The sequence below is a fragment of the Lepidochelys kempii genome, chromosome 9, assembly GCF_965140265.1.
Source record: "Lepidochelys kempii isolate rLepKem1 chromosome 9, rLepKem1.hap2, whole genome shotgun sequence".
NCBI lineage: Eukaryota > Metazoa > Chordata > Testudines > Cheloniidae > Lepidochelys > Lepidochelys kempii.
The window spans coordinates 50915965-50942956 of NC_133264.1; the positions used below are offsets into that span (position 1 = coordinate 50915965).

Genomic DNA, 26992 nt, shown 5'->3' on the forward strand with positions numbered 1-26992 from the left:
AGGTCTTTTTCTTTGCCTCCTCCTTGCTTCTGTGAAATGTCAATAAATGGAATTTTAAGCCAAGTCAGGCATGTTTCCTACGAAAAGATTTCTCAGTAATGAGGTGGCCAAGGATTGAGGGGGCTCAGCCCCCCAGATCTGAGCAACCCTAGCCCAGCTCAGTGGGTGAAGCTCTGCCTCTGGCAGTTCCAAGCTGGCTTGGCACGGAGCTGCCTGCCTGCCAAGTAGCAGGACAAGCAGGAAAGTCGCTAGAGGCAGCAGCAAGAAGGGTGTGCCAGGTCCCCGCGTGGTGCAGAGTCCCTCCTGAGTGCAGCCATGCCCAGTGCTGGTGTGGTGGCGGCAAGGCCCTCTCAGCTGTTGCCTGGGTGCAGAACTGGCTCTGGAGTTGGTGCCAGGCAGGGCAGGAGTGAGCAAGAAGGAAGGGGCTGCAGAGAAAGGAGCCAGACACAGCCATCCAGCTCCCAAATAACCCCCCACCCAACGTTGTCCTCCTGCCCCAAATAAACTCAAGCCTCACAAAACCTCCTCCTGTTACAGCCCCCCCACTCATCCCCCTCCCATTTAGAAGAGCCTGCCACAGCAAATCTGTGAATCCTGAGAGTCAACAGGCCAGAGTGGAGAGCTAGGCTCAGCCCTGTGCGTGTGAGGGGGGCTCACTCTCCTATTGCTCCCCAGCCCTCCCCTGCACACAGGCTGGGATGGAGAGAGCAACCTGCACACATGCACTGGAGAGCAGCATCCGACTGTTTTGACTCATTTCTTCCCACCACAAAGAATATTTTCACTAGCCACCTACGGTTCTAGCTCCTGTGATGCTCTAATAACATATAAACGTGGTCATATTTCATGTGGGGGGGGAACGTTAATTCCCTTAGCAACAGTGGGTGAGACATCTCAGTCCTGGAGGTCAGTGAGTATAGTATCAGCCATGGCATCCCTGACATGACAGTAGTTTGATCTGAGCAGCGTTTCTTGTCATCAATATTTCAGCTTCCCACAGTTGAAAATCAGCAGGAGTGGGTCTCACCCTCATTTCCTGCTCTCAAGACAACCAGTCTCCAAGTGTATGTCCACATGGGGATAAAAACTAACCCACGGCTGGCCTGAGTCAGCTTGGCATTTGGGCTTAGGCTCCAGCCTGAGCTTGAAGTCTACGCTGCAATTTTTAGCCCCTCAGCGAATGCCCCTCACGTTCGAGTCAGCTGACCCAGGGGCTTGTGGGGTACGTCTGAGTGACCAGGTCACAATTAGTGAGGCAAACGAGGTAAGCTGCTGCGTGATTGATTGCATGCAACATAGTGAGATGTTTATCTGAACCACCCAACTGGCAAATGTGAAACAGAGAAACCAAATGTGTGGAGCACAAGGAAAATAAAAGGATCTGATGTGCTAGCCTCGATGACATCTGGAACTATGCATGCATAAGTCAGCATTTCCAGAAGGCTCCTGGAGCCAGTAAGTGGGAGGGAGAAGGGGGTTGAGGTATGGTCTGAGGAGAGACAGTGGGGCCACATGTTCAGCTGGTGCAAATTGGTATAGCTCCGTTGACTTCAGTGTAGGAGTGATGTCTGATTGACAGCAGCTGATCTAGCCTTCTGGTGTTCAGCCAAAACTCTCCTAGCCATCAGTGGGCATTTGTTTTGCCTGAGTAACAAGTGAAGGTAAGACTTGGACGTGGCTCTTAGAGGTGTGGGACAAACCCAGCTACACCCTCAGGTTACTATCCTATCCAAAGTGGTGATGATGATTCTGTCTTAAACATTTGCAGGATGATGATTAAAATCTAATTTGGCAACAGACTCTCATAGCTTTGTAATGTCACAATTTTGTCCCCCATAGGACAACTTACTCAAGCAAACTCCCTTTCCCCCATCCCTTGCCCTCCCCCCACCCCCTCCCCAAGTGGAAGTCTGTCCTAGGCCCAGGGAAGAAATGGAGGTGTTGGCTCTGATGTGCACCTACTCAGCACTTAAATGGGGGACGTGGGATAGCAAAAGGGAATCCAGTTCTGGGATTAATATACCGAGCCACTGTAGCTCCCTTCAGTGGAAGCTGGGTCCTAGGCTGGATGGTGGAATCTTCATAAACAGCTCTTGGATTAATGGTGGTGAGTGGCCTCATATGCTAGCAGAAAACCAGTGTGTGTAAGCCACAGACCCTGATACTTAAAGGATTAGGCAGGAAGGAGAATGGAATGCCATTGGGCAGATATCTAGTTCAACCTATTGGCCCCAGGGTGCCTCTGGAGTTGGCAGGGTTTAAAGGTGTGCTGGTTTAGACGGCAGCGTGTGGAATCAAAGGGATGAAATGGATCCGTTCTGACAGACTTGAAATAACAGCGGAATGGTTCAGGCGCTGCTTGCCAAATTCATCTGCTGTCTTTGTCTCTCTAAGCCTTTGGAGTGGTGCCAGCAATAGCTGGAGAGGTGTTTATAGTTATAACAGAGTGACTTCTGGGGGCACAGACATCTGCACCCCTGTGTTCCATGCTTTGTGCCCCGCTCTGATTGTGGTAAGTATTTACCTAGCCCAGTGCATCGCGTCAGTGTAAGGGTGTCCCTAAGGAGGATGTACCTGACTCTGACATGTCCTTCCTGTAGGACTGTGGACACCTCACTTAATCCCTCTGTGCTTCACGTTCCTCATCGTAAAATGGGGATAAAAATCCCTCCTTCGGGTATGTCTGTTAATGTTCTTAACAGCAGTTTGAGCCCCTCAAATGGAGGGTGCTATAGAAATAATGCCCTAGGTCTTACCTAGAGATCCCTAGATCTCAAAGCACTCTACACAGGTCAGTATTTCTTTCCCCATTTTATAGATGGAGAAACTGAGGCACAGAGAGACGTGACTGGCCCAAGGTCACCCAGCAGACTACCGGCAGAGCCAGGTATAGAATGAGTCCCAGTCCAATGCTCTATCCACTAGGCCACGCTGCCCCAGTTCAGTGTTATCACTGCTGCACAGACGTTCCTGTTACTTGCTTTCAGATAGTGTCCTCTAAGCAGAGGCCATTCTCTCCAGCTCTCTTCCCACCTTTCAGCTGAGCATGTGTTTATGATCTCCCCACTGCACCTTGCAACAGTTAGAAAATGTCCTCTCACAAGGCTTGGTTCCTTTTTACAGAGGGACGTAGGACCTCGGAACCTTGGATCCTAGTCGGCGGTGGTCTTTTATTGGAATGTTCAAAGCAGAGAGAGCAGCCAAACTGTGTCATCCCCCTAGGCTTCTTGGTTGGACTGTTTTGGTGTTCTGACTCAGCAGACCATTCTGCCCTGATGATGCAATAGCAAAAAAATAAAGCGTACAATGAAGCCTCCCTTTATTCCCTAATCCTGTTTGCTTTTCTAGAAACAATCCCTAGCCCTAGCATCACTGATTTAATTCTTGGATCCCATTTTCATGACAAAGCGAATGTCTGGTACAAAAGGAGCCTTATAAAAAGGGCCTCCCAGATTCTGGCCCTTTGCAGTTGCTTCTGGAATTCCTGCAGTAATTGGGGTGTAGTGTCTAGAACGGAAAATGTCCAAAACAGGAACCAGGGTAAGTTTGTTTGTGTATCCTTCTGAGGGGACAAGATGCAACTTAGGAAGTTGCTCTTGTTTACAAACATGGCAGAAATGTAGCAGGAGCTTAGGGTAATAGAGCAGAATTTAGCACAGTGGTAGAATAGTCTGTTAATTCTCTGAAAGAAGATCAATGAATAAAAAGCAAGTGATTCAAAAATGTATGTGGCTTTTCCACTGGGGACAGGAGCTTTTCAAACCGAAAGCTCGCTCAGAGAGATAAAATGACTATTTAAAATACAGGGCTGTATTTTGAGTGACAAAGATGGTCTTTCCTCCCTTTTTCTTCACACTGGATATTTCTCTTTCTACTACAGTACATCAGGAGAGCGGAGGTGGGAGGCGAATGCTGTGGCTGTTGGGGAGACTTTCAAATGTGCCCCAGTGCCTCATGCTCTCCTCGGTGTCTTACTGGGGAGAGCTGCTGGGCCGTGAAGAGAGTGGCAAGCTTGCGGGAAGATGCCCTGAGTGTCTGCAAAGCATCTGAGTTCCAAAGCTAGCAGCCAGCACCAGTGTATGCTCCATAGTCAGGCTGTCGAGAAGGAAGCACAGCATGGCTGCTGGGATGCTGATGCCTGACTCTGATCACAGGCGGGGGGAGACCAGTTGTGTGAAATGTGTAATACTGCCAAAGAGGGCACTGCCCAGACACTTGAGCTTCTTCAGGGTATGTTTAGAGTGAGCCTCCCAGCCCAGGGTGACAGACTTGGGCTAGCAGGGCTTGTGCCAGCACTCTAAAAATACCTGTGCAGACAGTGCTTTGAAGGAGCCACTAGGGCTCTGAAGCCCACACCCTTCCCTAGCCGAGCTGCGGCTTCAAAGTGCTGTCTGCACCATTATTTCTAGAGCACTAGCGTGAGCCCGGCAAGCCCAAGTCTGATGCTCCAAAATGCTGGGTAGACCTACCCTCAGACTACAGTACTGTACCCAGGGATGTTGAGAGCAGCTTTCCCACTGACTTCACTTTGGACTCCTAGCAGGTTTAAACCAGACAGGGATGTAGCTCACAACCCTATGTTCTGCCTAGGGATCAAAGTGCATGAGACTGAGAGCCTGGGTGCTGGTTCCCAGTTGTGTGCTGCCTCGCTGAGTGACCCTGGGCATACAGCCAAAATCTGAACTTCTTGCTCCCACTGGGGGACACGCTGGAGTGACCCTTCATTGCTCTGTGTGCCCGTATGTAAAACGGGCACAATGACACTGCACAGACGTGCTGTGCAATAATATTCTTGTCATCCGCTCCTGTCTCTGAGTCCCATCGCAGCATGAGAATGGGGCACTGCAGGGAGGCAGAGATCTGCCCCAGTATCAGGTGGGCAAAAGAATTTGCTCATGTAGAACTTACTTCACCTCTGGAACCTAAGCTCTTCTAAGCAGGGGGAAAGGTGCTTTGTCTGACAGCTGGTGGTGTTGGGGCTGAGCCTGCTGGCGGACAGTAACTGACTAAAGATCAAGGACAAAGGTTCACTCACTGCTTTGCTAATGTAACTTAAACTCTGTGGAGCAGGAGACTCTAGTGTCCTCTGAGAGGCAGGATGGCTCAGTGGTTAGGGCACTTGCCTAGGACTCGGGAGACCCGAGTTCAATTCCCTGCTGTGCCACTTCCCTGCTGGTTAGAGCTGAGACATCTCACTTGAACTAATGATCTGTGCCCACCTGCAGTGAAGGAGCTTAGTAGAGGGCTCCTGGGGAGGAGCGTGTTCCTTACACATTCCTATGAGCTCTTTTCACTAAGACTAAACATACTGATGTTTATTGTTAGTCCATTCTTTGCCCTGTGGACATAAACTTCAGGGGTTCTCAGTTCTCTTTGTGATCATGTTTGAAGGGGGATGGGAAACAGCCTGCAAACAGGAGCAGTGAATTGTTCTCTCTGACTACAAAACTTTGATTAGGGAAGTCAAATGTATCTTACAAATTTCACTTCTGAAACTTTGTTTCAGTGGCAAAAAAAAAGATGGCCAGGTTATGGCACTATAGCATAGGATGTGGAAACAGGCTGCTGTGTGTTATACATAGAGACTCTGAGAACTATGAAAGGGAAAATCATGCAGTTAATAGATAAGGCCCGATTATGCAAACATGCACGTGCTTAGCTTTAAAGCACACGAGTAGCCCTTTCACACAGTATTTGGAGGACTGGAGCCTAAATGTCTTTACCTCTGTTGCTAACCATCCCAGAAATAATTAAAATGACAATTGATGTGAACCAAACTAACTTTTTCCCTCTCGATGGTTTGTTTACTTTTTGCATTTCCCTTAGCGTGGCCAATTAAAACAGACTGTTTCATTCTTCAAAATTAGAACAGGACTGTGGCGTTTGGGTTGCAAACAGTGGTGCCAACCCTGCAGTTCTTGTTACAAAAGCTAGCCTTCCCTCGGGCTACTCGCTCTTCTAAGGACTATTGGTGGGCATGAGGCGTCACAGGATTGGGCCCACAGCACGCAATTTAAACCAAAGCAACACTTCCCTCTCCACCCACCCCAATTTTTTTTATTGCAACTTTTTTGAATGTCATTCAAACCATTCTAATAATATTAAGCGTTGTCATTTCTTCCCAGGGCAGTCCCCTTTAACTGCTCATGGTTAATGATGCGCCTTTATGTTAAAGGCAGTAGCTAAGGAGTCAGCCTTGTTCAAATGGTGCAGTTTCAACTAACACATGCTTGCTTCAGTGACAGCACTTGCAGTTCTCACCCCCTCAGCCTGACTCTTCGCTGCTTTTGCCCAAGAGCCATCGACTGAGCCGTCACCATCTGTTTGGGAGAAGGAACCTCCCCTCTCTCTGCTTTGCTTGTGTTTCAGATCACTTTCTACGAAGAAAAGCATTTCCAGGGCCGTCGCTATGAGTGTGACAGTGACTGCCCTGATTTTCACACCTACCTAAGCCGCTGCAACTCCATCCGAGTGGAGGGGGGTGCCTGGGTTGTCTATGAGCGGCCTAACTTTGCAGGGAACATGTTCGTTCTGACCCACGGCGAGTACCCCGAGTACCAGCGCTGGATGGGCCTTAATGACCGCCTCAGCTCATGCAAAGCCATTCACTTAGTAAGTCTGACCTTCCCTTCCTCTCCCCAGTCTCCCCCAAAGCACACGTGTTGCTGCTGCTCCTCCTCCGTAACACACGGGTGGGATATTCCTAGATATAGTTGAGAATGAGGTAACAGAATTCCAACAGGTCACATGGGACAATTTCTGCATCATCAGAAGGTTGCAATCTTAGGGGCAAGTGAACAAACCATAACCCTGGGAAGGCCGGGAGAGTAAGAAAACCTTCCCAGGAAAGCTGCAGTGTTTTCATGTAGTACGTAGCTGAAGTTCTGTTGAAATGCTGCTGCAGCTCAGTCTAATCCATAACAGAGGGAAATGCTCTGAGCTTCCCCATGGCCCTGTGAAGTGGGGCAAAGAAATTTGATGTCAACAGATAAAGAGAAACTCCCCCACTGATTTTCAGTGAGAACAGCAGTTTGCTTTGGGCAGGTTGTAGGTAAGTTTCAGTGGATACCTCTAACAATTGAGGTGTCGGTGTAATTTTGTTTGGAAATAACATTGCTGCAGTTTGCTTCTAGGCAGCTGGGGTTTGGAATTTATACAGGGGAGGTGGTTACTCTGTACCCTGCTTTCTTGAGTTTGCTCCTCTACTCTCCTTGCTCCTTTTCCCTGCAGACGCAGCTTGCAGCAGCTGGTGTGTACACAGGGTGACATTTCCCTAAGCACTTATGTCAGTTAGGGGCACAAGCCCCCTAGGAATTTCCATCCCTGGGATTTGTGCTCCCCACTCAGTTGCTTTAGAGAATCTCCGCTGTACGGCCTGTGCCAGCCTGCGTTTGTCTGAACCTCTGTAGCTTGTTTCCCACTCCGCTCCCTTCTAGAACTGATCTCCTGCTCGTTCAGTTTCAGTGCGACTGGCACTAGAGAGAGGAGTTGGCTGGCAGGCAGTAGCTCAGTCCCCCACCCCCACAGGTGGGGTGTAGGTAAGGGGATGGTTCCCCGAGGAGCATTCTGCTGGTGAGGGCTTGCAGGTGCCTGCCTGTGCACAAATCCCCCACCCCATCTGCCTAGTTAAAGTTGATTGAAAACAAAACCACTTGCCCCCTCTTCCTAGGGATTCAGAGTATGTTTGGAGATACAAGTCAGCATGCTGCCTGCTTTCCCCATTGATTCAGCTGGACACAGGCTCCATCCCTTTCACTCAGTCAAAGTTCCTGCTGTTTCATGACGTGTGTGTGGCCTGCATGGATGGAGCTCGCTGTCTGTAGCAGGGGCTGGGAAGGACAGCGAGGATGTTAAATAAAGCCAATTGCATTTTGATACAAGACTTTTAGTAGAGGGCAGCGTCCCCTACTCGTCGAGGGGAGAGTCCCCGTTGCCCCATGCTGGAGGCAGAAAGGAGCAATGAAGTGGGTGGAAATGGCTCCTAAGAACAGCTCCAGCTCACAGAGGGCTGTTCTTGCTTCTCAGGAACTTCAGCAGAGCATGGGGAGCAGTCCCTCAACTGCCCAAGACTAGAGAGTACAAAAGGGGAATTTTAAGCACAGTCTCACCTCAGGCACCTGCACTAAATGCAGGAACATTGGATCTAAGATTTCTCATTCTACCCTGGTTGCAAATTGCTCCATCCAAGCATTTAAGTAGCTCCTGCTAGCACTCGCAGAGCATAGGGCCTGGCCTTTGGAATACTGGCAGTGCCCCTGCTTCACTGAGGAATCCATGCTTACCCGCTCTTACACAGGAGTGGAAGTGAGCTCTATCCTGCAGCTTGTGCTGACACCAGCTCACCTTGTGGGCAACCTGCTGAGTCAGCAAGGGGCAGAGAATGCTCAATAGTGGTGCGAAAGAAACAGCTGACACAAGGTGGACGGGAAGGCTGGTTCCCTTCCAGAAGTTTAGAGGAAGGGAATGTGGGGTAGCCTGGCACTTAGGCTGGCAGGGTGTGACAGGGTAATTAAGGTGTCTACCCCTGAGTACAGGCACATGGGACCCTAAGTGACGTGCAGGCAGTTTTCCCAGGGCATCCCCGTTCCTCAGTCTATACTGAAAGCTCCCATGGCTATCAAAGGAGAGCACAGAGCTTGGCTGGCTTTTTTGCCCTTCTTTTAAAGGAAGGCTTTGCCACTTATGCTCTGCCTGCTGGCATGAGGAACCCATTGCCATGACTAGCCTGTGAAGAGCAGGGAAGCTTTCATCTGCTGCTGGCATTTATGTTACCCTCTCCACTGGCAGGGAATAAAAGCCAGGAGCATCAAAAGTACAGGCCAAAGCTGATTTTGAAAGGGACGCAGCTCAGCAGTGTTTCACTGATGGTATAGAGCACCCCTTTGCATCATCCTGCATGTTTTGGTTGGAAATGTTTTTAACTGATCAAATGCTGCTTTGTAGCTCTGTAGTTCAGCTGCCCTATGAACTATTAAGTATGGAATAAAGAACATCCCTAAAAACGCAGGTCACGGAGCAGGTGCGGGGGCCATGTCTCAGCGTAATGCTGCAGGCAATCGGTGTGCTTAACAGTGATGCCCTGTAGCAACCAATAACTGTAAACTAAGAGATGATAAACCAGTGTCCAGCCAGCTAGTGTCCAGAGCATTGCCCCTGCCAGAGGAGGGAAATCTAACTCATTAAACACTGCATGCCTCCATCTTCTAGAGGCAGGACTGGGGCATGAGCAGCTGCTCCAGCATTCTCTAGCCAGAGCATACCTTCTTCTAAGGGGCTCTGGAACAGCTGGGTGGGCCCCTGAGGACAGCACCTCCCCTACCACTGGTCTCAAAGAGCTGCCCCTTCCCGCTTGCTTTAACAGTGGTAGAGCCCTGCTGATATTCTATAATTAAACACTGGGTGGAAGTATTTAACTTGTAATTCTGACTGTTAACCCAGTCAGCTGTGCCCTGGTTTAGAGTCTTTGGCCTCCCATGCTGCCTTCACCTATGCCAAGGCCTTGTAGCGGTATGTGACTGCTTTCAACTGTGATCGGTGCTTGAAAGAGCCAGCTGATGGGGGCACTCAGCTAGGGGGGTATTAGATGAGTGTGAGCTATAGGAAACTTCCCCACATGGGCATGGGACTCCAGCGCATCCAAGGCAGCAGTGAAGCGTTCCTTTCCGGTGGGGAGGGCAAGAGGAACAGGCTGCCCTGAGGAGAGGCAATTCATCACCCCTATGGGAAATGGTGGCATTCAGGCTGGTGCTGGTAACAGACCAGGGAGGGAGGGATGAGGTGGGCCAGGCTGCACAGGAAGCTGGAAATTAACACTCTTGTAGCGCTTAAGGCTATTCAGTGCTTGAAATCTCAGCAAATATAATGTCTTGTACACGTGAAATGCGAGTACAGGCTGTCACCATCTCATTGACTCCTTACTGCCCTGGGCCACACAGCAGCTCCAGTTCTGAAACCTGCAGCACCGGAAGGGTTACATCAGTCAACCTCCCCCACAGAGGGAATCAGTTTAAAACACTGAAGTGCAGCTGGTGCCAGCCAAAGTGCATCTCTTATCCATCATCAGCAGTGCCCTGGCTCTGCCCCCTTGAGCCTGGGTCTGCCCTGCCCCGCCCCTCATCCAGTCTCTTCCACCCGAGGATCCTAACGCTGGCATAGCAGGGTGGCAGCATCTGGCACTGTCTGCAGATGGGCCAGTGACTACATGAGGTGTAAAGCAGGGGAGAATCAGACCCTCTGAGCCTGCAGGGCCATGCTTACGTGTTAATGCCTCTGGGCAGTGGAGGAGCTGGTACTGGCACAGCAATAAACTCCAGACGGGTTGGGGGAGCCCAAGGGCACCTTGAGGAGCAATAAACTAACTCAGGTGAACTGGAAAGCCAGTTGATTGTTTTGGTCGGGCCTGTATTTTATACGCCTGGGAGCTACCTCTTCCCCCTCCCCCTATCCTCTCCTAGTCACTATGTTCCCATCAGTGCATTCCCCGAAGTTGGGGGGAGAGGGGGAGAAGGGAGGTTTCTTGCCTCTCAAGCATAATGAGGCCCCTTTAATTGTCCACCTTTGATGCTCATAAACAGCACAGTCCCATGCAAAGCCAGGGTCTCCATGGCCAGCAGCATCGTGCAGCCTCCATCCAAAGCCACTGGGACATGAAGAAGGAGCTTGCACAGGAGCGCAATGAGCAAGGGGGTTGTGGTATAACAGCTGATGCTACTCGGAGTTCTGGGAGGGAAACAGAACCTCCTGCTCTACTGTGTAAATCAATCCCTAGCTACCAGGGATTAGGACAAAACCTTGGGAGGTAGATTACCCTACATCCGCCTGTTGTGGAGTCCTTTACCCTTCTCTGGAGCATCTGGCAATTGCCAGAGGCAGGATGCTGGACTCCTGTCCGATTCAGCCTGGCAGTTTCTATAGCGAGAGGAGAATGAGCTTGAACTGTGCTGCTGTGCCCAGCAACGTGTGACTCTCTATCTCCTGTTTCAGTCCAGTGGAGGCCAGCACCGTATTCAGATCTTTGAGAAGGGGGACTTTGGTGGCCAGATGTACGAATCCACAGAGGACTGCCCTTCGGTCTTGGACGAGTTCCGCATCCGGGAAATCAACGCCTGCAAAGTGCTGGAGGGGGCCTGGGTATTCTATGAGCACCCCAACTTCCGGGGCAGGCAGTACCTCTTGGAGAAGGGGGAGTACCGCAAGCCCGTTGATTGGGGGGCTGTGTCCCCCACTGTCCAGTCCTTCCGCTGCATTGTAGAGTGAGGGGTGGGGCAGCTCCCCGGCGGGGGCTGACACCCCTGCTTTGCCAGGGAAACTGAGTGGAGTCTGTGAATAAAGCTAGTGGCTGAGGCAATGCTCCCTGTCCTGCTTATTTCCAATCAGTGTGGCTCTGGTGGTCAGGCCCTGGTTGGGTGCACCCTGCAGCCACCCCTCACTCCTGCTAGGGGCTAGACCTTTGCTACCATTCTCCCCTCCCTGACCTGTGCCAGCCTCTTCCCTCCTGCACCCCAAATCCCTCATCCTTGGCCCCACCCCAGAGCCTACACCCCCAGACAGAGCCCACACCCCAACCCCCTGCCCCAGCCCAGTGAAAGTGATTGAGGATGGGGGAGAGCAAGCGATGGAGGGAGGGGGGCTGAAGGGTGGGGCCTCAGAGAAGGGGCAGGGCAGGGGCTTTGGGGCAGCGCAAGGGTGTTTGGTTTTGTGCAGTTAGAAAGTTGGCAACCCTACACCCTGTGCCAGCCTCTCCCTTCCCCGTGGCACCAGTGCTCCCCTCCCTGCCCTGTGCCAGCCCCTGCCTGGCTAGTCCTGCTGGGAGCCTTGGCTCCCAGTGCCCCAGGCCTGATTCTCCATGGCCATGCAACTGGGGGTGGCCTTTGGGGGCCTGTGTATTCAGTTCCTGGCCTCAGTCACCTGCCCTGCTTCCAAAGAGGGCCCCTGTCACTCGCTCCAATGGCTGCAGCTACAGTTGGTCCCTCACCTGGAGGCAGGCACATGCAGCCCAAGGATCGGGCTGTGAGTGGCAGGAGCAGCTGGCCACAGGGATATGGAACTGGGGGACTGGCACTAGCTGCGTGAATGAATGGTGACTGGCCACCTACCCAAGGTGATAGCATGTGGGGCCTTGTGCCTGTCGTGCCAGCCTCCTCCAGCGCTGCGCACCCGTCCCACCAGCAGGATTGAGCCCTCATCACAACACCAGCCGTGCTAAAGCAGAGAGCTGCCCACAGGGGACAGACTTGTGGAGGAACTAGGAGGGGGAAGTCGAGACGAACCCGAGAAAGCAAGAGCAAGAGGGGAAGGATCCCAATAAGGGATAGAGAGCTGCCGCCCCATTTTCTGCAGGGGCAGCCAGGGAGTTTTGGTAGCTCAGCCTCTTTGTGACCAAGACACCTTGTGCCTGCGTGGCGGGAGGAAGGGAGACTCAGCTGAGAGACAGGATCCAGGGAGAGCCAGACAGAGGTGGGGTTGGGGAAAGAGGAAGAAAAGGGAGATGAAGGTGAGAGAGCAAACAGGTGAGAGAAACGAACGACGTGGGAAGAGGAAGGAAGGAAGAAATGGGGGGACAGCAGAAAAGGATATAGCTCAGGTGGAAGCAGGGCCCTGCCCATGCAGAGCCTGTGGTGGGAAATTATTCGTATGGCTCATGGTTAACTATTCATGTTCCAACGGTGTAGAGAGGCCCTAAAGGAAATCAGGGCCCCATCCTGCTGGGAGCTGCACGTATGCACACTGAGAGAGTCTCGCCCCCCCAGTAAGCGTACAGCGAAGGCCCTGCCTCTGCCGATTGCCGGAGCGCCTACCTCTGATCTCCAGGGGTGCCCCGGACCAAATGGGCCTGCTCGTGTCATTAAAGCTGACCGCATGCTGTCCATCTCTGGAAGCCTGGGGCCATGTACTTACATTGCAGCCTGTGCGGCTGGAGCCACTCGCATTCGCTTATCAGCATTTTGTCTTTCTACCCTTTGGGGTGGCACAGAAATATTCTTGGCCTAGAGCAGGCATGCAGGTAAGGCCGACCCCGGTGAATACCTCTACGAGGGAAAGAGTGAACTGTTCCTTGGAAGGTAGATAAACCCCCTAACCCACAAGGGACCATTCTCAGATGCAGCAGGTTTTCCCCGCCAGAGGGTCCAGCTGCCCTGGTTCCTGGTCTGGGCCTTTCTCCTGAAGAGGTGTGTTTCCTCACTGTACCACGAGGTGTCAGGCTGGATCTGCTGGGCCCACCGCCACTGATATAATCATTCACATTTCCTGGGCGATGCATCGGCATGCAGAACATGACAAATGTCCATTTTGCGGGGCATTTTCTCCTCACTGGACTCTGGGGAGCCAGCGAGTTTTTTGCATATCAAGCAAGGGGATCGGGGACTTTGGATAATGACATTTGCTGCTTAAAGAGAGCCCCTCCCAGCAATGGCCCTGCAGTCTCGTCCAGGTTGATAGATGAGGTTATTACGTGGCAGTGAGGCAGGTTAAGTGATGCTTGTCAGGCGCTGCAAGGATACAGCCCCCTGTGAGTACATTAGTAATTGGGGGTGGGGCACGTGGGGAAGAGTCCTGCTCCAGAGGAGAGGGGGTCTGCTACAGCACAGAGAGGGAGGCAGGGGGTGGGCCTGCATGCCCTGGTTATTGGCAGGCAGTAGCATCTGATTGCTTTCTGGGCTGCTGTAAGGGAAAGGCCTGGTGGGCAAGTTCAACTGGGGAAGGGGGTCTGTGGCACAGCACCGGTCATGGGCACAATGTGTTTAGAGAGGTGGCTGTGGGGAGAAGCTTCTGCAGCTGGAAAAGCAATCAGCTGCCCAAAGCAGTAACAGCCTCTTCCCCCACCTGGACCGCAAGGGAGCAGAAAAAACCCCTCCTCCCCGTCCTGGAGCAGGAGTGCACAGGGCTTCCTCCGGCTCACATGTCCCGCCCAGCTAGGCCCAAGCTGTGCAATCACTGCCCTTAGTCTTAACCCAGAGTGCTGGACGCAGAGAGGGCCCAGTGGCTGCTGAGCTCTGTGGGCTGATCCTTGCCAGCTGTCTGGACAATTCCTGCTGGTCGCTCCCAGGGAAGCGTGGCACATTGCCCGTCCCTCTGGCACGGTCCTTTGCTGCTTTCCTCCTTTGCACTCAGCTTTTCCAGTGTGTTCCTATTCACTCTCAATTCTCCTCCTCTCTGCATTTCTCTGTCCCCTTCTCCCTGTGTTGTCTCTCCTTCCACACCATCAGCCCTTCAGTCTACTCTTCCCCATCAACCCTCCCTCTTCTCTCCCCTTTCATTCTCTCCCCTGTCCAGTACTCTGCTTTCACCCTCCTCCATCGCTACTGCCTGCCCTCAGGCCTCCAGGGGTCACTGCCATGGCATAGGCAGTGCGCATACTTCCCTTGGGGCCAGCAATCTCTCTCACAGGGCAAGAAACACAGCTAGAGCAGCCCCGGACCCTTGGCTTCTCTGCCCAGCCACTCTCATGGCTCTTTGCAGGTGGTGATGGAGCACTGCCTTGTGCAGAGAGGGGGAGCATTGTGTGGGGCACACCTTCCTCTTCACTAACACCCCAGGACAAGCGGGGCTTGCAGGTCCAGACAGGCAGCGTGGCCCTGCAGTGGAGCACTGTGCTGCCCCCTGTATGCACGCTCACCCTCATGGTACAGGATGCCCTGCCATGCACACAGTGCGATCCCCTTGCCATGCATTCAGCAGGGTCCGGCCTGTACACACGCTGTCTCCTCAACACACACATTACAGTGCAGCTCGCTTCCTGTGCACACAGATGGCACCTTTCAATACCTTTATTGGGGCTCCCCCTCCCAGGGTGTTCCCACAACCTGATGTCCCTCACCCTTGCACAACAGTGACCACTGAGGCAGATTTGAGGATATTTTAGGGATGATTAGATCATCTAGTCTGACCTCCTGCACATCAGAGGCCATTGCATTCCACCCCAAACAACTCTGGGTTGAGCCCAATGATTGAGTTTGACTGTAGCAAGGAGTGTGGCCTTCCTTGGAGATTGACAGGTGGGAACAGCCAGACGCCCCCTGGTGGGTGGAACCTGGAAGGCCTTGTCCACCCTGCTGAAAGCAGAAGGGCAGGACAGGAACCGGAAATACAAAAGGTGGGCCCTGCAGCTCAGTTGAGGTGGAGCTGCTGAGGGAGACAGATGCTTCCAACCTGCTGCTAGAGCAGGAGCCTGCAGAAGACCTCTGCTGTTCTGAGGACTCACCAGAGCTGCCAAACATGCCTGATGCTGAGGAGCTGCTGGGATTGCCCCTGGCAGTGTACCCCAAGGAGATGGAGAATGACCCTGGGACTCAGGTACACCCCCAGGGGAGGGGAGGAAGTAGGTCAGGGATGGCTGACTCTCGTCTGGCTGTATTGCTACCTGAATGCAAGTCAGCATGTTGTGGCTGGATTCCCTGCTGACCCAGTGGTGGAATTCTCTGCCCTGAGCTGGGACCCGGTGGAGTCGGGTGGGCCTGGGTCCCCCTAACCTCTGCCACCCCACCCCTGAGGTGGTAGCTTCCTCACCATAGGCCAGGAGGCACGTGTTAGTCTACCATCTACCAGAGCTAGGATGCCAAACCATTTATGGCTCTGCCCTTCCTAAAGGCCTGGGCCCTGATGGCAGATTAATGCTTGGCCCTGCCAAGAGAGCCTGAGTTCTAGAGACAGCTACTTTCCCCCTTTTACAGATTACTGTTCTGAGTGTATGACCGTGAGGAGGCGTGGCCTCCCTTGGAGATTGACAGGGAGGGATGGTCACACACACCTACTTTGACTAAAGCATTTCAGTGCTCAGGAGACTAAAGTGTGCACCGCAGGCAAAGAGCTTTTGAGTTTGCAAATCAACAGAAATATATATTTTTAAAAGTGGTGTGTCCTCTCTTTTTCCCCCTTTGTCTTAATGAGAGTGTGAGATTACTGAGGGAAGACCTATCTTTTTAGATTTGTCAATCACCTACCATGCTTGGGGGGCATAATTCGAATAGAGCTGGGCAAAAGATTATGGAATCAGAAATCTGTACTGAAATTTTGAAATTGGAAAAAAAAGAAAATACTTGGCAAAGTTTGCACAGATTTCCCCCTCTCCTTTCATATTTCCACCAGTTGTTGAGCTGGTCAAAATTTTGATTTCTCATTTCAAAATTGAAAAGGGGAAAAAATGGCAATCCTCCTCCCTGTTTCAAACAGCAGGCCTAATCCAATGACCATAATAACAGAGCATTATTAGACACATTTTTCATATGAAGCAACTAAAGAAAAGTTCAATGAACTGGCTGAGAGGTAGTGTTGTCTAGTAGGTTAAGCACTGGCTGTCTGACCCACAGACCTGCAGTCAGCTCTCAGATCTGGCTCTTATTTGCTGTAGATTTGTTTGCTTTTTTAGCATCTCTGACCAGTGTTCATAGTGATGGTGCTGAACGCTGTGCAGGGCACATTGATAGGGTTGCCAGTTTTGTTTGGACATATTCCTGGAGGCTTCATCACATGACTTCATCTTAATTCCTGGAGACTCCAGGACAATCCTGGGGGTTGGCAGCCCTACACGTGGGATTGGCACACTTAGGTCTGTGCAAGTGGCTTATTCTTCCTGGGCCTCGGTCACTCTGTGTCTGAAAAGAGGCCAGCCAGCCATTCTCGCCTCCATAGAGCATTGGAGCATGTACAAATGAACAAGTGCAAAGTAGCACGCTTAAGCCCATTTCACAGAAAGAGAACTGGGAACCTGGAGAGCTGAGAGAGATGGCTGGGTGGATTTGAGTGTAACCCTTCTGCCAGGTGCTAAGGCCAGTCACAAGCGCTGGTTTGAAATGTGTAGGGGTCTTTCCTGAAAAATAAATAAAACATCTCACATAGAGCTGTCAATTAATTGCAGTTAACTCACACAATTAACTAAAAATAATAATAATTGTGATTTAAAAATGTAATCGCTGTTAATCACACTTTTAATAGCATTGTTAAAGAATAGAATACCAATTGAAATTTATTAAATATTTTTGGATGTTTTTCTGCATTTAAGTATATTGATTTCAATTACAACACAGTATACAAAGTAGACTGCTCACTTTATATTTATAGATACTAAGATCAGAAGGGACCATTATGATCATCTAGTCCGACCTCCTGCACAATGCAGTCCCCAGAATCTCACCCACCCACTCCTGCGAAAAACCTCCCACCTATGTCTGAGCTATTGAAGTCCTCAAATCATGGTTTAAAGACTTCAAGGAGCAGAGAATTCTCCAGCAAGTGACCCGTGCCCCATGCTACAGAGGAAGGCGAAAAACCTCCAGGGCCTCTTCCAATCTGCCCTGGAGGAAAATTCCTTCCTGACCCCAAATATGGCGATCAGCTAAACCCTGAGCATATGGGCAAGATTCACCAGCCAGATACCTAGGAAAGAATTTTCTGTAGTAACTCAGATCCCACCCCATCTAACATCCCATCACAGGCCATTGGGCCTATTTACCATGAATATTTAAAGATCAATTAATTACCAAAATCATGTTATCCTATCATACCATCTCCTCCATAAACTTATTGAGTTTAATCTTAAAACCAGATAGATCTTTTGCCCCCACTGCTTCCCTTGGAAGGCTATTCCAAAACTTCACTCCTCTGATGGTTAGAAACCTTCATCTAATTTCAAGTCTAAACTTCCCAATGACCAGTTTATATCCATTTGTCCTTGTGTCCACGTTGGTACTGAACTTACATAATTCCTCTCCGGTATTTATCCCTCTGATATATTTATAGAGAGCTATCATATCTCCCCTCAACCTTCTTTTAGTTAGGCTAAACAAGCCAAGCTCCTTGAGTCTCCTTTCATAAGACAAGTTTTCCATTTCTTGGATCATCCCAGTAGCCCTTCTCTATACCTGTTCCAGTTTGAATTCATCCTTTTTAAACATGGGAGACCAGAACTGCACACAGTATTCCAGGTGAGGTCTCACCAGTGCCTTGTATAACAAGTACCAAAACCTCCTTATCTCTACTGGAAATACCTCTCCTGATGCATCCCAAGACCGCATTAGCTTTTTTCACGGCCATATCACATTGGTTGATCATAGGATGACTATGACCGCCAATACTCCAAGGTCCTTCTCCTCCTCCATTACTTCTAATTTATGCATCCCCAGTTTATAACTAAAATTCTTGTTATTAATCCCTAAATGCATAACCTTACACTTCTCACTATTAAATTTCATCCTATTACTATTAGTCCAGTTTACAAGGTCATCCAGATCCTCCTGTAGGATATCCCGGTCCTTCTCTAAATTGGCAACACCTCCCAGCTTTGTATCATCCACAAACTTTGTTAGCACACTCCCACTTTTTGTGTTGAGGTCAGTAATAAAAAGATTAAATAAGATTGGTCCCAAAACTGATCCCTGAGGAACTCCACTGGTAACCTCCCTCCAGCTTGACAGTTCACCTTTCAGTAGGACCTGCTGTAGTCTCCCTGTTAACCAATTCCTTATCCACCTTTCAATTTTCATATTGATCCCCATCTTTTCCAATTTAACTAATAATTCCCCATGTGGCATGGTATCAAACGCCTTACTGAAATCTAGGTAAATTAGATCCACTGTGTTTCCTTTGTCTAAAAAAATCTGTTACTTTCTCAAAGAAGGAGATCAGGTTGGTTTGGCACAATCTACCTTTTGTAAAACCATGTTGTATTTTGTCCCATTTACCATTGACTTCAGGGTCCTTAACTACTTTCTCCTTCAAAATTTTTTCTAAGACCTTGCATACTACAGATGTCAAACTAACAGGCCTTGAGTTACCTGGATCACTTTTTTTCCTTTCTTAAAAATAGGAACTATGTTAGCAATTCTCCAATCATATGGTACAACCCCATAATTTACAGATTCATTAAAAATTCTTGCTAATGGGCTTGCAATTTCGTGTGTCAATTCCTTTAATATTCTTGGATGAAGATTATCTGGGCCCCCCGATTTAGTCCGATTAAACTGTTTGAATTTCGCTTCTACCTCAGATATGGTAATATCTACCTCCATATCCTCATTCCCATTTGTCATGCTACCATTATCCCCAAGATCCTCTTTAGCCTTATTAAAGGCTGAGGCAAAGTATTTGTTTAGATATTGGGCCATGCCTAGATTATCCTTGACCTCCACTCCATCCTCAGTGTTTAGCGATCCCACTTCTTCTTTGTTTTCTTCTTATTTATATGGCTATAGAACCTTTTACTATTGGTTTTAATTCCCTTTGCAAGGTCCAACTCTACTTGACTTTTAGCCTGTCTCACTTTATCCCTACATGTTCTGACCTCAATAAGGTAGCTTTCCTTGCTGATCCCTCCCATCTTCCACTCCCTGTATGCTTTCTGCTTTTTCTTAATCACCTCTCTGAGATGCTTGCTCATCCAGCTTGGTCTACAACTCCTGCCTATGATTTTTTTCCCCTTGCTTGGGATGCAGGCTTCCGATAGCTTCTGCAGCTTTGATTTAAAGTAATCCCAGGACTCCTCTGCCTTTAGATCCATAAGTTCTTCAGTCCAATCCCGTTCCCTAACTAATTTCCTTAATTTTTGAAAGTCAACCCTTTTGAAATCAAAAACCCTAGTTGCAGATTTATTTTTGTTAATCCTTCCGTTCAGTTTGAACTGAATTAGCTCATGATCACTTGAACCAAGATTATCCCCTACAACCATTTCTTCTATGAGGTCCTCACTACTCACCAAAACCAAATCTAAAATGGCATCCCCTCTAGTCAGTTCAGCAACTACTTGATGAAAGAATCCATCAGCTATCGCATCTAGGAAAATCTGAGCCCTATTATTATTACTAGCACTCGTCCTCCAGTCTATATCTGGGAAGTTAAAGTCTCCCATGATCATGCAGTTTCCATTAGTATTTACTTCATTAAAAAGGGCTCTATCCATATCCAAATTAGATCCCAGCGGTCTATAGCACACCCCAAGCACGATCCCAGGGGAGGCTCTAATAGTTTTCTTCTGCAATGTAATTTTTGCCCAGACGGACTCTGTCTTATCCATTCCATCGCTTCTTATTTCTTTACATTCTACCTCATCATTGATATACAATGCTACTCCACCACCTTTGCCTTTATTTCGGTCTTTCCTAAACAGCACATACCCTTCAATACCTGTAGCCCAGTCATGACGACTATTCCTCCAGGTCTCTGTTATCCCTATAATATCTGGTTTCACTTCCTGCACCAGTAGCTTTAGTTCCTCCATTTTGTTACCGAGGCTCCTCGCATTGGTGAGCAAACATCTTAATTTTTGCTGTTTGGCCCCGCTCACATTCTGTACCCTATTAGGCACCGTCATTCTACAGCCAGTATAACCTATAGCCTGGAATCCACACTCCCCTTCCTCCTTATATACATTCTCCTACCCACGTCTGTATCCTTTCTTACTTCGTTTTCTTCCCTCTCAATGCTAAAATCCGGCATGGAGATTACCTGGGCATCTCCCAACCATCTCCCCCAAATTCCTAGTTTAAAACTCTCTTAATCAGTTTTGCTAGCCTCCATCCTAGAAGTCTATTTCCTTCCCTACTCAGATGAAGTCCATCCTGAGAGAACTGTCCTCTGTTCATGAATGCCTCCCAGTGGCCATACATCCCAAAGCCCTCCTTATAGCACCACTGCCTAAGCCATCTGTTGATAGTCATAATCTTGTCACACCTTTATGCCCCTCTCTAGGAAGAGGCAGAATCCCACTAAAGATCACCCGAGCCTCGATTTCCTTAGGCATCTTCCCCAGCCTAGCATAGTCTCCCTTAATGCTTTCCAGCGAGAATCTAGCCGTATCATTTGTTCCCACATGAAGGATAATTAAGGGATTCTTTCCTGCTCCCTTTAGGATCCTTTTCAACCTCAGGTCTACATCCCGTATCTTAGCACCTGGAAGACAGCATACCCTTCTATTCTCTGGATCAGCTCTGGTTATAGGCCTGTCTATTCTTCTCAGTAAAGAGTCCCCAATCACATAGACCTGCCTTTTCCTGGTGACGGTGCTATTCTCCAGTCTATCCCCTGTTCCCTCTGGCTGCAAGTTCTTTCCGTTCCTATTCTCCCTTGTAATCATCTTCAACCCATCCTGTATCCTCCTGGGGCTCATATTTGGTGTAGTCTCTATTGACTCTTCCCCTTTTCCTGTAGGGCTAGCCGCTCTTCTTCCTTGCCCTTCCACCTTCAGTGACTACCTGCTGAGCCCCTTCTTCATTTTCAAACTCTGCAAACCTGTTCTTGAGCTCTATTTCTCCTTCACTAGCCCGTCTTTTCCTTTGCCTGGTTCTTTTATTCACATGCTTCCACTGACCACTTTCCTCACCCAGTCTCCCCTCAGAATTCCTCAGTCCTGCTTCCATCTGCAAGTCTGAGCTTTTCCCTTGATTAGTTTTGATTAAATATTTGCACTGTAAAAATGGCAAACGAAAGAAACAGCATTTTTCAGTTCACCTCATACAAGTACTGTAGTGCAATCTCTTTATCGTGAAAGTGCAACTTACAAATGTAGATTTGTTTTGTTACATAACTGCACTCAAAAACAAAATAGTGTAAAACTTTAAAGCCTACAAGTCCACTCAGTCCTACTTCTTGTTCAACCAATCGCTAAGACAAACAAGTTTGTTTACATTTACAGGAGATAATGCTGCCCGCTTCTTGTTTACAATGGCGCCTGAAAATGAGAGCAGGCATTTGCACGGCACTTTTGTTGCCAGCATTGCAAGGTCTTTACATGCTGAATATGCTAAACATTCGTATGCCCCTTCCTGCTTCGGCCACCATTCCAGAGGACATATTTCCATGCTGATGATGCTAGTTAAATAATGCATTAAGTACATTTGTGACTAATTCCTTGGGGGAGAACTGTATGTCTCCTGCTCTGTTTTACCTGCATTCTGCCATATAGTTTATGTTCTAGCAGTCTCGGATGATGACCCAGCACATGTTTCTTTTAAGAACACTTTCACTGCAGATTTGACAAAATGCAAAGAAGGTACCAATGTGAGATAGCTACAGCACTTGAGCCAAGGTTTAAGAGTCTGAAGTGCTGTCCAAAATCAGAGGGACAAGGTATGGAGCATGCTTTCAGAAGTCTTAGAAGAGCAACACTCTGATGCGGAAACTACCAAACCACCAAAAAAGAAAAATCAACCTTCTGCTTGTGGCATCTGACTGACTCAGAGGATGAGAATGAACATGCATCGGTCCATACTATTTTGGATGGTTATCGAGCAGAACCCGTTATCTGCATGGACGCACGTCCTCTCGAGTGGTGGTTGAAGCATGCAGGGATACGTGAATCTTTAGTGCATCTGGCACAAATATCTTGTGATATTGCAAACAAGAAGCGGGCAGCATTATCTCCTGCAAATTGTAACCAAACTTGTTTGAGCAATTGGGTAAACAAGAAGTAGGACTGAGTGGACTTGTAGGCTGTAAAGTTTAACATTGTTTTATTTTTGAATTCAGTTTTTTTTAATACATAGTTGAACTTACAGATGAAGAATTGTCATGATAAAGAGATTGCACTACAATACGTGTATGAGGTGAATTGAAAAATGCTATTTTTACAGTGCATATACTTAAAATATAAAGTGAGCACTGTACACTTTGTATTCTGTGTTGTAATTGAAATAACTGTATTTGAAATGTAGAAAACATCCAAGACTATTTAGATAAATGGTATTCTATTGTTTAACAGTGTGATTAATCACGATTCATTTTTTTAAAAGTCACTTGACAGCCCTAATCTCATGCTGTCTCACTGGCTTTGGGGAATAAAAATACAACTTTTCTGGTCACCTCTGCCGGCGGTTCCTTCCCCCAACACCTTGCAAGCATCAAAGTCTTTTGGGCACATGGCACACAGGAATATGCTTTATGTTTAGGGAAAAAGGTGAACACTCCAAAGAAATGTGGGGGAAACCCTTTTTATATAGGTATGAAATTGATCAACTTAAATGTCACAATTTAATAAAGCTTGAGAGAGAGATCTTGAAGTTAAAAAAAACTGAAAAAATGGGACAGGGGCTAATAGGTGCCTATATAAGAAAAAGTCCCCAAAACCAGGACTGTCCCTATAAAAACAGGACATCTGGTCACCCTACTCCAGGAGGGGTTTGGTCATTGCCACCGGTTTCAAGTGCTAACCGTCCAGAATGCTCTCTCACCACAAACTCCCCCCTGCCCAATCAAAAGCCCTAACCACTGACCCAGTCAGTCTGCCCAGGTAGGCAAGGGGCATCTCTGGTCTGCCCCGGTCCTGACAGAATGGCTCCTCCAGGGCCTACTCCGAGGTGCAGCCGGCTGGGATTTCAGCAGTCCAAAGCGCTGGAAAGCTGGCTCAGTATCGCAACAGCCAGGTCTGCTCCATCCTGCCAGCCCCACTAGGCCTGTATGATGGCCACTCTCATCAAGTCGAACTTCACCGTAGAGATCTTCATATCATGCATAGTACAGGGTTTTCACCTGGGGGAGCAAGAACCAGCTCCTTGACCCCCAAGTCAAAGGCCTTTTCCTTCACTGAGCCCAAACTTTGTTAGCCAGCCAAAGTCCGTTTCTTGTAAGCTCAGGATGATCACTCCCCTCACCCAGCACACATCCTGCACAACTGCTATACGTTGGGCCAGAGGGAGACTGGGCCCGAGAGAGAGAGCAACTTTCAGGGCACTCAGCTGGGATGGGAGAGAACCGGTATCAACTCCTTGCTCCAATATGAAGTTATCTTTGCAAAGTGGATGAGCACCAACAGGAGAGATTGAGGGTGTCCTTCCCCTCAGTGGAGCCAGTAGGTTGGTGGTCGGGCACTCTCATCACCAGACTGGCACCTCTTCCTGCTCATTCTGGGGATTAACTAGAGGCTGACATCCCCCGTCTGCAGCTTGCACACCATCACTGCATCTCTGCCATCCACCTGCAGCCCCTCTCACAGCCTCAGGAACCATGTAACTGTCCATATCCCCCCTTCCAGGGGAGTTTAGCTCCTAGTCCTGTCATTTTCCCAGTGGTGACTGTAGTCAATTATCCTGCTACTTGCCCAGTGGTGAGTGTAAGAGGATCCAGGCACATCCACTACTCCAGGTCCCAGCCCGGGACTCTGTGGATAGCAGCCTCCTGCTGCACCTAAAATTCATCTGACCATTGCTATGTCTCCCTGGGCCACTTCCCCATGGCTCCAGCACCTTCTTCACCCTTCCTCAGGGCCTGTAACTACCCATTCCCAGCAGCCAGCCAGGAACTCCTCTTGCTCCCCTGGTCTCTACCTGCAGTAGCTCTGTCCAAGCTGCCACAGGTCTCTTAGCCTGCTAGAGACACAGTCCTCACTTCTTGAGCTCCAGGCAGCAACTGACTGAGTCTGGCCCTGCAGTTCTTTTTATACGGGCCTGCTGGGTCCTGACTGGTTGCTCCTCACAGCTCCTCTCCTATTGGCTGCTTTCTGCGCAGTCTCCCTAGGGCTCTATTAACCTCTTCTCTGCCAGTGGGGGGTGGATGCCCCATCACTTGAAGGAGCACCCCCTTCTGGCCAAGATAGGAATCAATGCGGTAGCTGTTGGCAGCCTTCTTGTGCTGGACGATTGCTGCAACTGGAGATGGGGGAGGGGGAAGGGCTTTATACAAATCTAGTGGGATGTCTCGTCTTTTCTCCATGTTTAGGAGCCCTTCCCAGAGGCTGGGAGCAGAGATGTGGATGTTAAATGCCCCTAGATGGAACCCCACGCTCAGGAGAGAGAACGTTCCAAGGGTGTTGCTCTACACGGCAAACAAGTCAGCTTGAGCCACTCCATGGTTCTGCTGATCAGGGCAGAGCAGCCAGGTCTGTGACAATCTGTTCCAACGGGCTAGCAGCAGCCTGTAACAAGCCACCCCTGTAACACCCAAGAGCTGCTCCCTGCCACACACACCAAACGATCTGAGATTCTCGCATGGCTGAGTGAGAATGTGATGAGTCTGATTCCAGTGTGCAAACCATTTGCTTGCCTGATCCATTTGCCCTTACGTTAACATTTTCTTTTATTGGAGCACTTGGTCTGCCCACCACCAAAATGCAATTATCAGAACGCCTTTTTTTCCCCTCCCCTGAATGGCTCTTGCCCTCTGGTGAATTTTGCATTGTGCCCCAAATGTTGGCAACTCATACCAAGAACAATAAAACGTGCTCAGGTTTTTTTTTGTTATTATTTTATTTTAGATTACTTTTTCCACTGGGGGCTCCCTTGTCAAGGCTGCCCACAGAACGGAGTGCATATGTATATGAGCCACAGACTGAGGGAAAGAAAGTGAGCAGGCAATCCAAACCCGGGCTGCTGATGCCTTCGCTTGACAGCTAATTTCCATTTTTCAGTATCAGGGGGTCTGTTCCAATAATTGGCATGCAGATTGTGTCTGACGGGCCTGTTATACAGAAGAAAGGAATCTGCTAGTTAGAATAAGCCAACCCCAGGCTGATGGATGGGGCATAAGGAGGTCATTTCAAAAGAGAATATATATATATGTGTGTGCATACACATATTTCACATTTCATACCCTCCCCCCTCTCCTACTATCTTTATCCTGCAAACTCTAATCTAGCATATTTCATTGAGATGACTCCTTCTCCGTTTCTCTCTCTCTTTCCCTTTTTTCCCTTTAAGGGATATTTTTGACAGCACCCACTCTTGGCTTTAATAATAAGATGGTGGGGCGTTGCAGAAATTTAAAGTGGTGCCATGGTTCATTTAACAGCTTGGGATCATCCAGAACTGGCCCACATGTTAATTACACTTCCGGAATTAATTGGCGTGAGGCATTTCTCTCTTCCATCATCCTTAATCCACTGGGCATGCGAGACGTTCTGATAGCCTGGCAGAAATCATAACACGTCTTTGCTGCCTCTGTTTGGTCTAAATTGTTATTATTCCTGTGTGTTCTTAAATGATAATTCTCACTGGCTTAGGTCATGTATATGTCAGTCACAGGCATCAACTCTTTTCCCCTTGGAATGCCCCCTCCCACCCCGGGCTATCCATATATGCAATGGCCAGATACTAGAACAAACCGAGCCATTTCATGGCGTCTCCATGCAGTGCGTGTGTGTGTGTGTGTGTGCACATTACCACAGCTAAAATTCACACTAGGATGCTGATGATCTCCAGCTACACCATCACATCCATAAAGGGTTAAGTTGATCTCAGGAGTTGCTAGGAAACAACATCTTGTCTTCGGGATCACTGATCAGCCAGTGAAACTTGTTCTGATGGTTTGATCTTGCGTGCCATTAGCTGAGTGATTTGTCACTTAGTATCCCCTTGGAGGGCAGAGAACTTTGAGAAGTGAGAGTAGACTTTGTTTCCATCGCTCAGCTAAATAGGAATTGTTGAGCCCTGGGTTCCAACCTGGGGCTCCAGCATCTACACTGTATTATGTGGGATTGAGTCCAACTACACATATCCCAGACTTCCTACTGCCCTCCCCAAAAGTGGCCACTCTAGCCCTTTGTTTATGGTGCAGTGTGGGAAAGCTTGACTAACCACCAAACTGGACTAACCAGCGGAAAAAGAAAGTCGGCCTGAGGGATTGTGGGATACTTTTAGTGGACTCCCAGAGCATGAATCCAGTGGGGCTGTGTCTACACTGCAAAGCAATAGGGCTTGAACCCTGGGTCCTGGCTTGACCCAGGCTTGGACCCTTGTGGGGTCCTGGGACACTGGGTCCAAGCCCTGGGTTAGAGTGATTTGTGTGTAGATGGAAGGTAGGTTAGGCTTGAACCTGTGTTCAAATTCTGGGCTTACACTGCAGTGTAGGCGTGCCCTGGTCAGTGACTAAATTGGTTATTTTGAAAGCTGCCTAACCTTTGTGAAAGCAAAGGTAGTCAGTCCACTGGACAATTCAGCACACTGTACACCTCCGGTTTCTCAGGAGCACACACCAAAGCACAACCTGAACCTGGCCCTCTGACATTTAGGAGAACAATAACAGACTTGTCAAGTACACGTCTGTCTGCCGGTAATATGCCGTACCCTTGGTGGCG

At 49.0% G+C, this 26992-nt stretch overlaps 1 protein-coding gene across 1 annotated transcript; it reads left to right on the top strand.

Moving 5' to 3' along the window:
• Window positions 1-81: 81 nt before the first annotated feature.
• Window positions 82-11343, top strand: CRYGS (crystallin gamma S). Its single transcript, XM_073360342.1, has 3 exons — window positions 82-3540; window positions 6370-6612; window positions 10984-11343. The coding sequence occupies exons 1-3, from the start codon at window positions 3520-3522 to the stop codon at window positions 11254-11256; spliced, it is 537 nt and encodes a 178-aa protein (XP_073216443.1). The 5' UTR covers window positions 82-3519; the 3' UTR covers window positions 11257-11343.
• Window positions 11344-26992: the final 15649 nt, after the last annotated feature.

Excerpts from the sequence above, each read along its gene's own strand:
- CRYGS (XM_073360342.1), top strand. The coding sequence starts at position 3,520 with ATGTCCAAAACAGGAACCAGG. Across the intron at positions 3,541-6,369 it reads TGTCCAAAACAGGAACCAGG|ATCACTTTCTACGAAGAAAA; the intron begins GTAAGTTTGTTT and ends CTTGTGTTTCAG. Across the intron at positions 6,613-10,983 it reads CATGCAAAGCCATTCACTTA|TCCAGTGGAGGCCAGCACCG; the intron begins GTAAGTCTGACC and ends CTCCTGTTTCAG.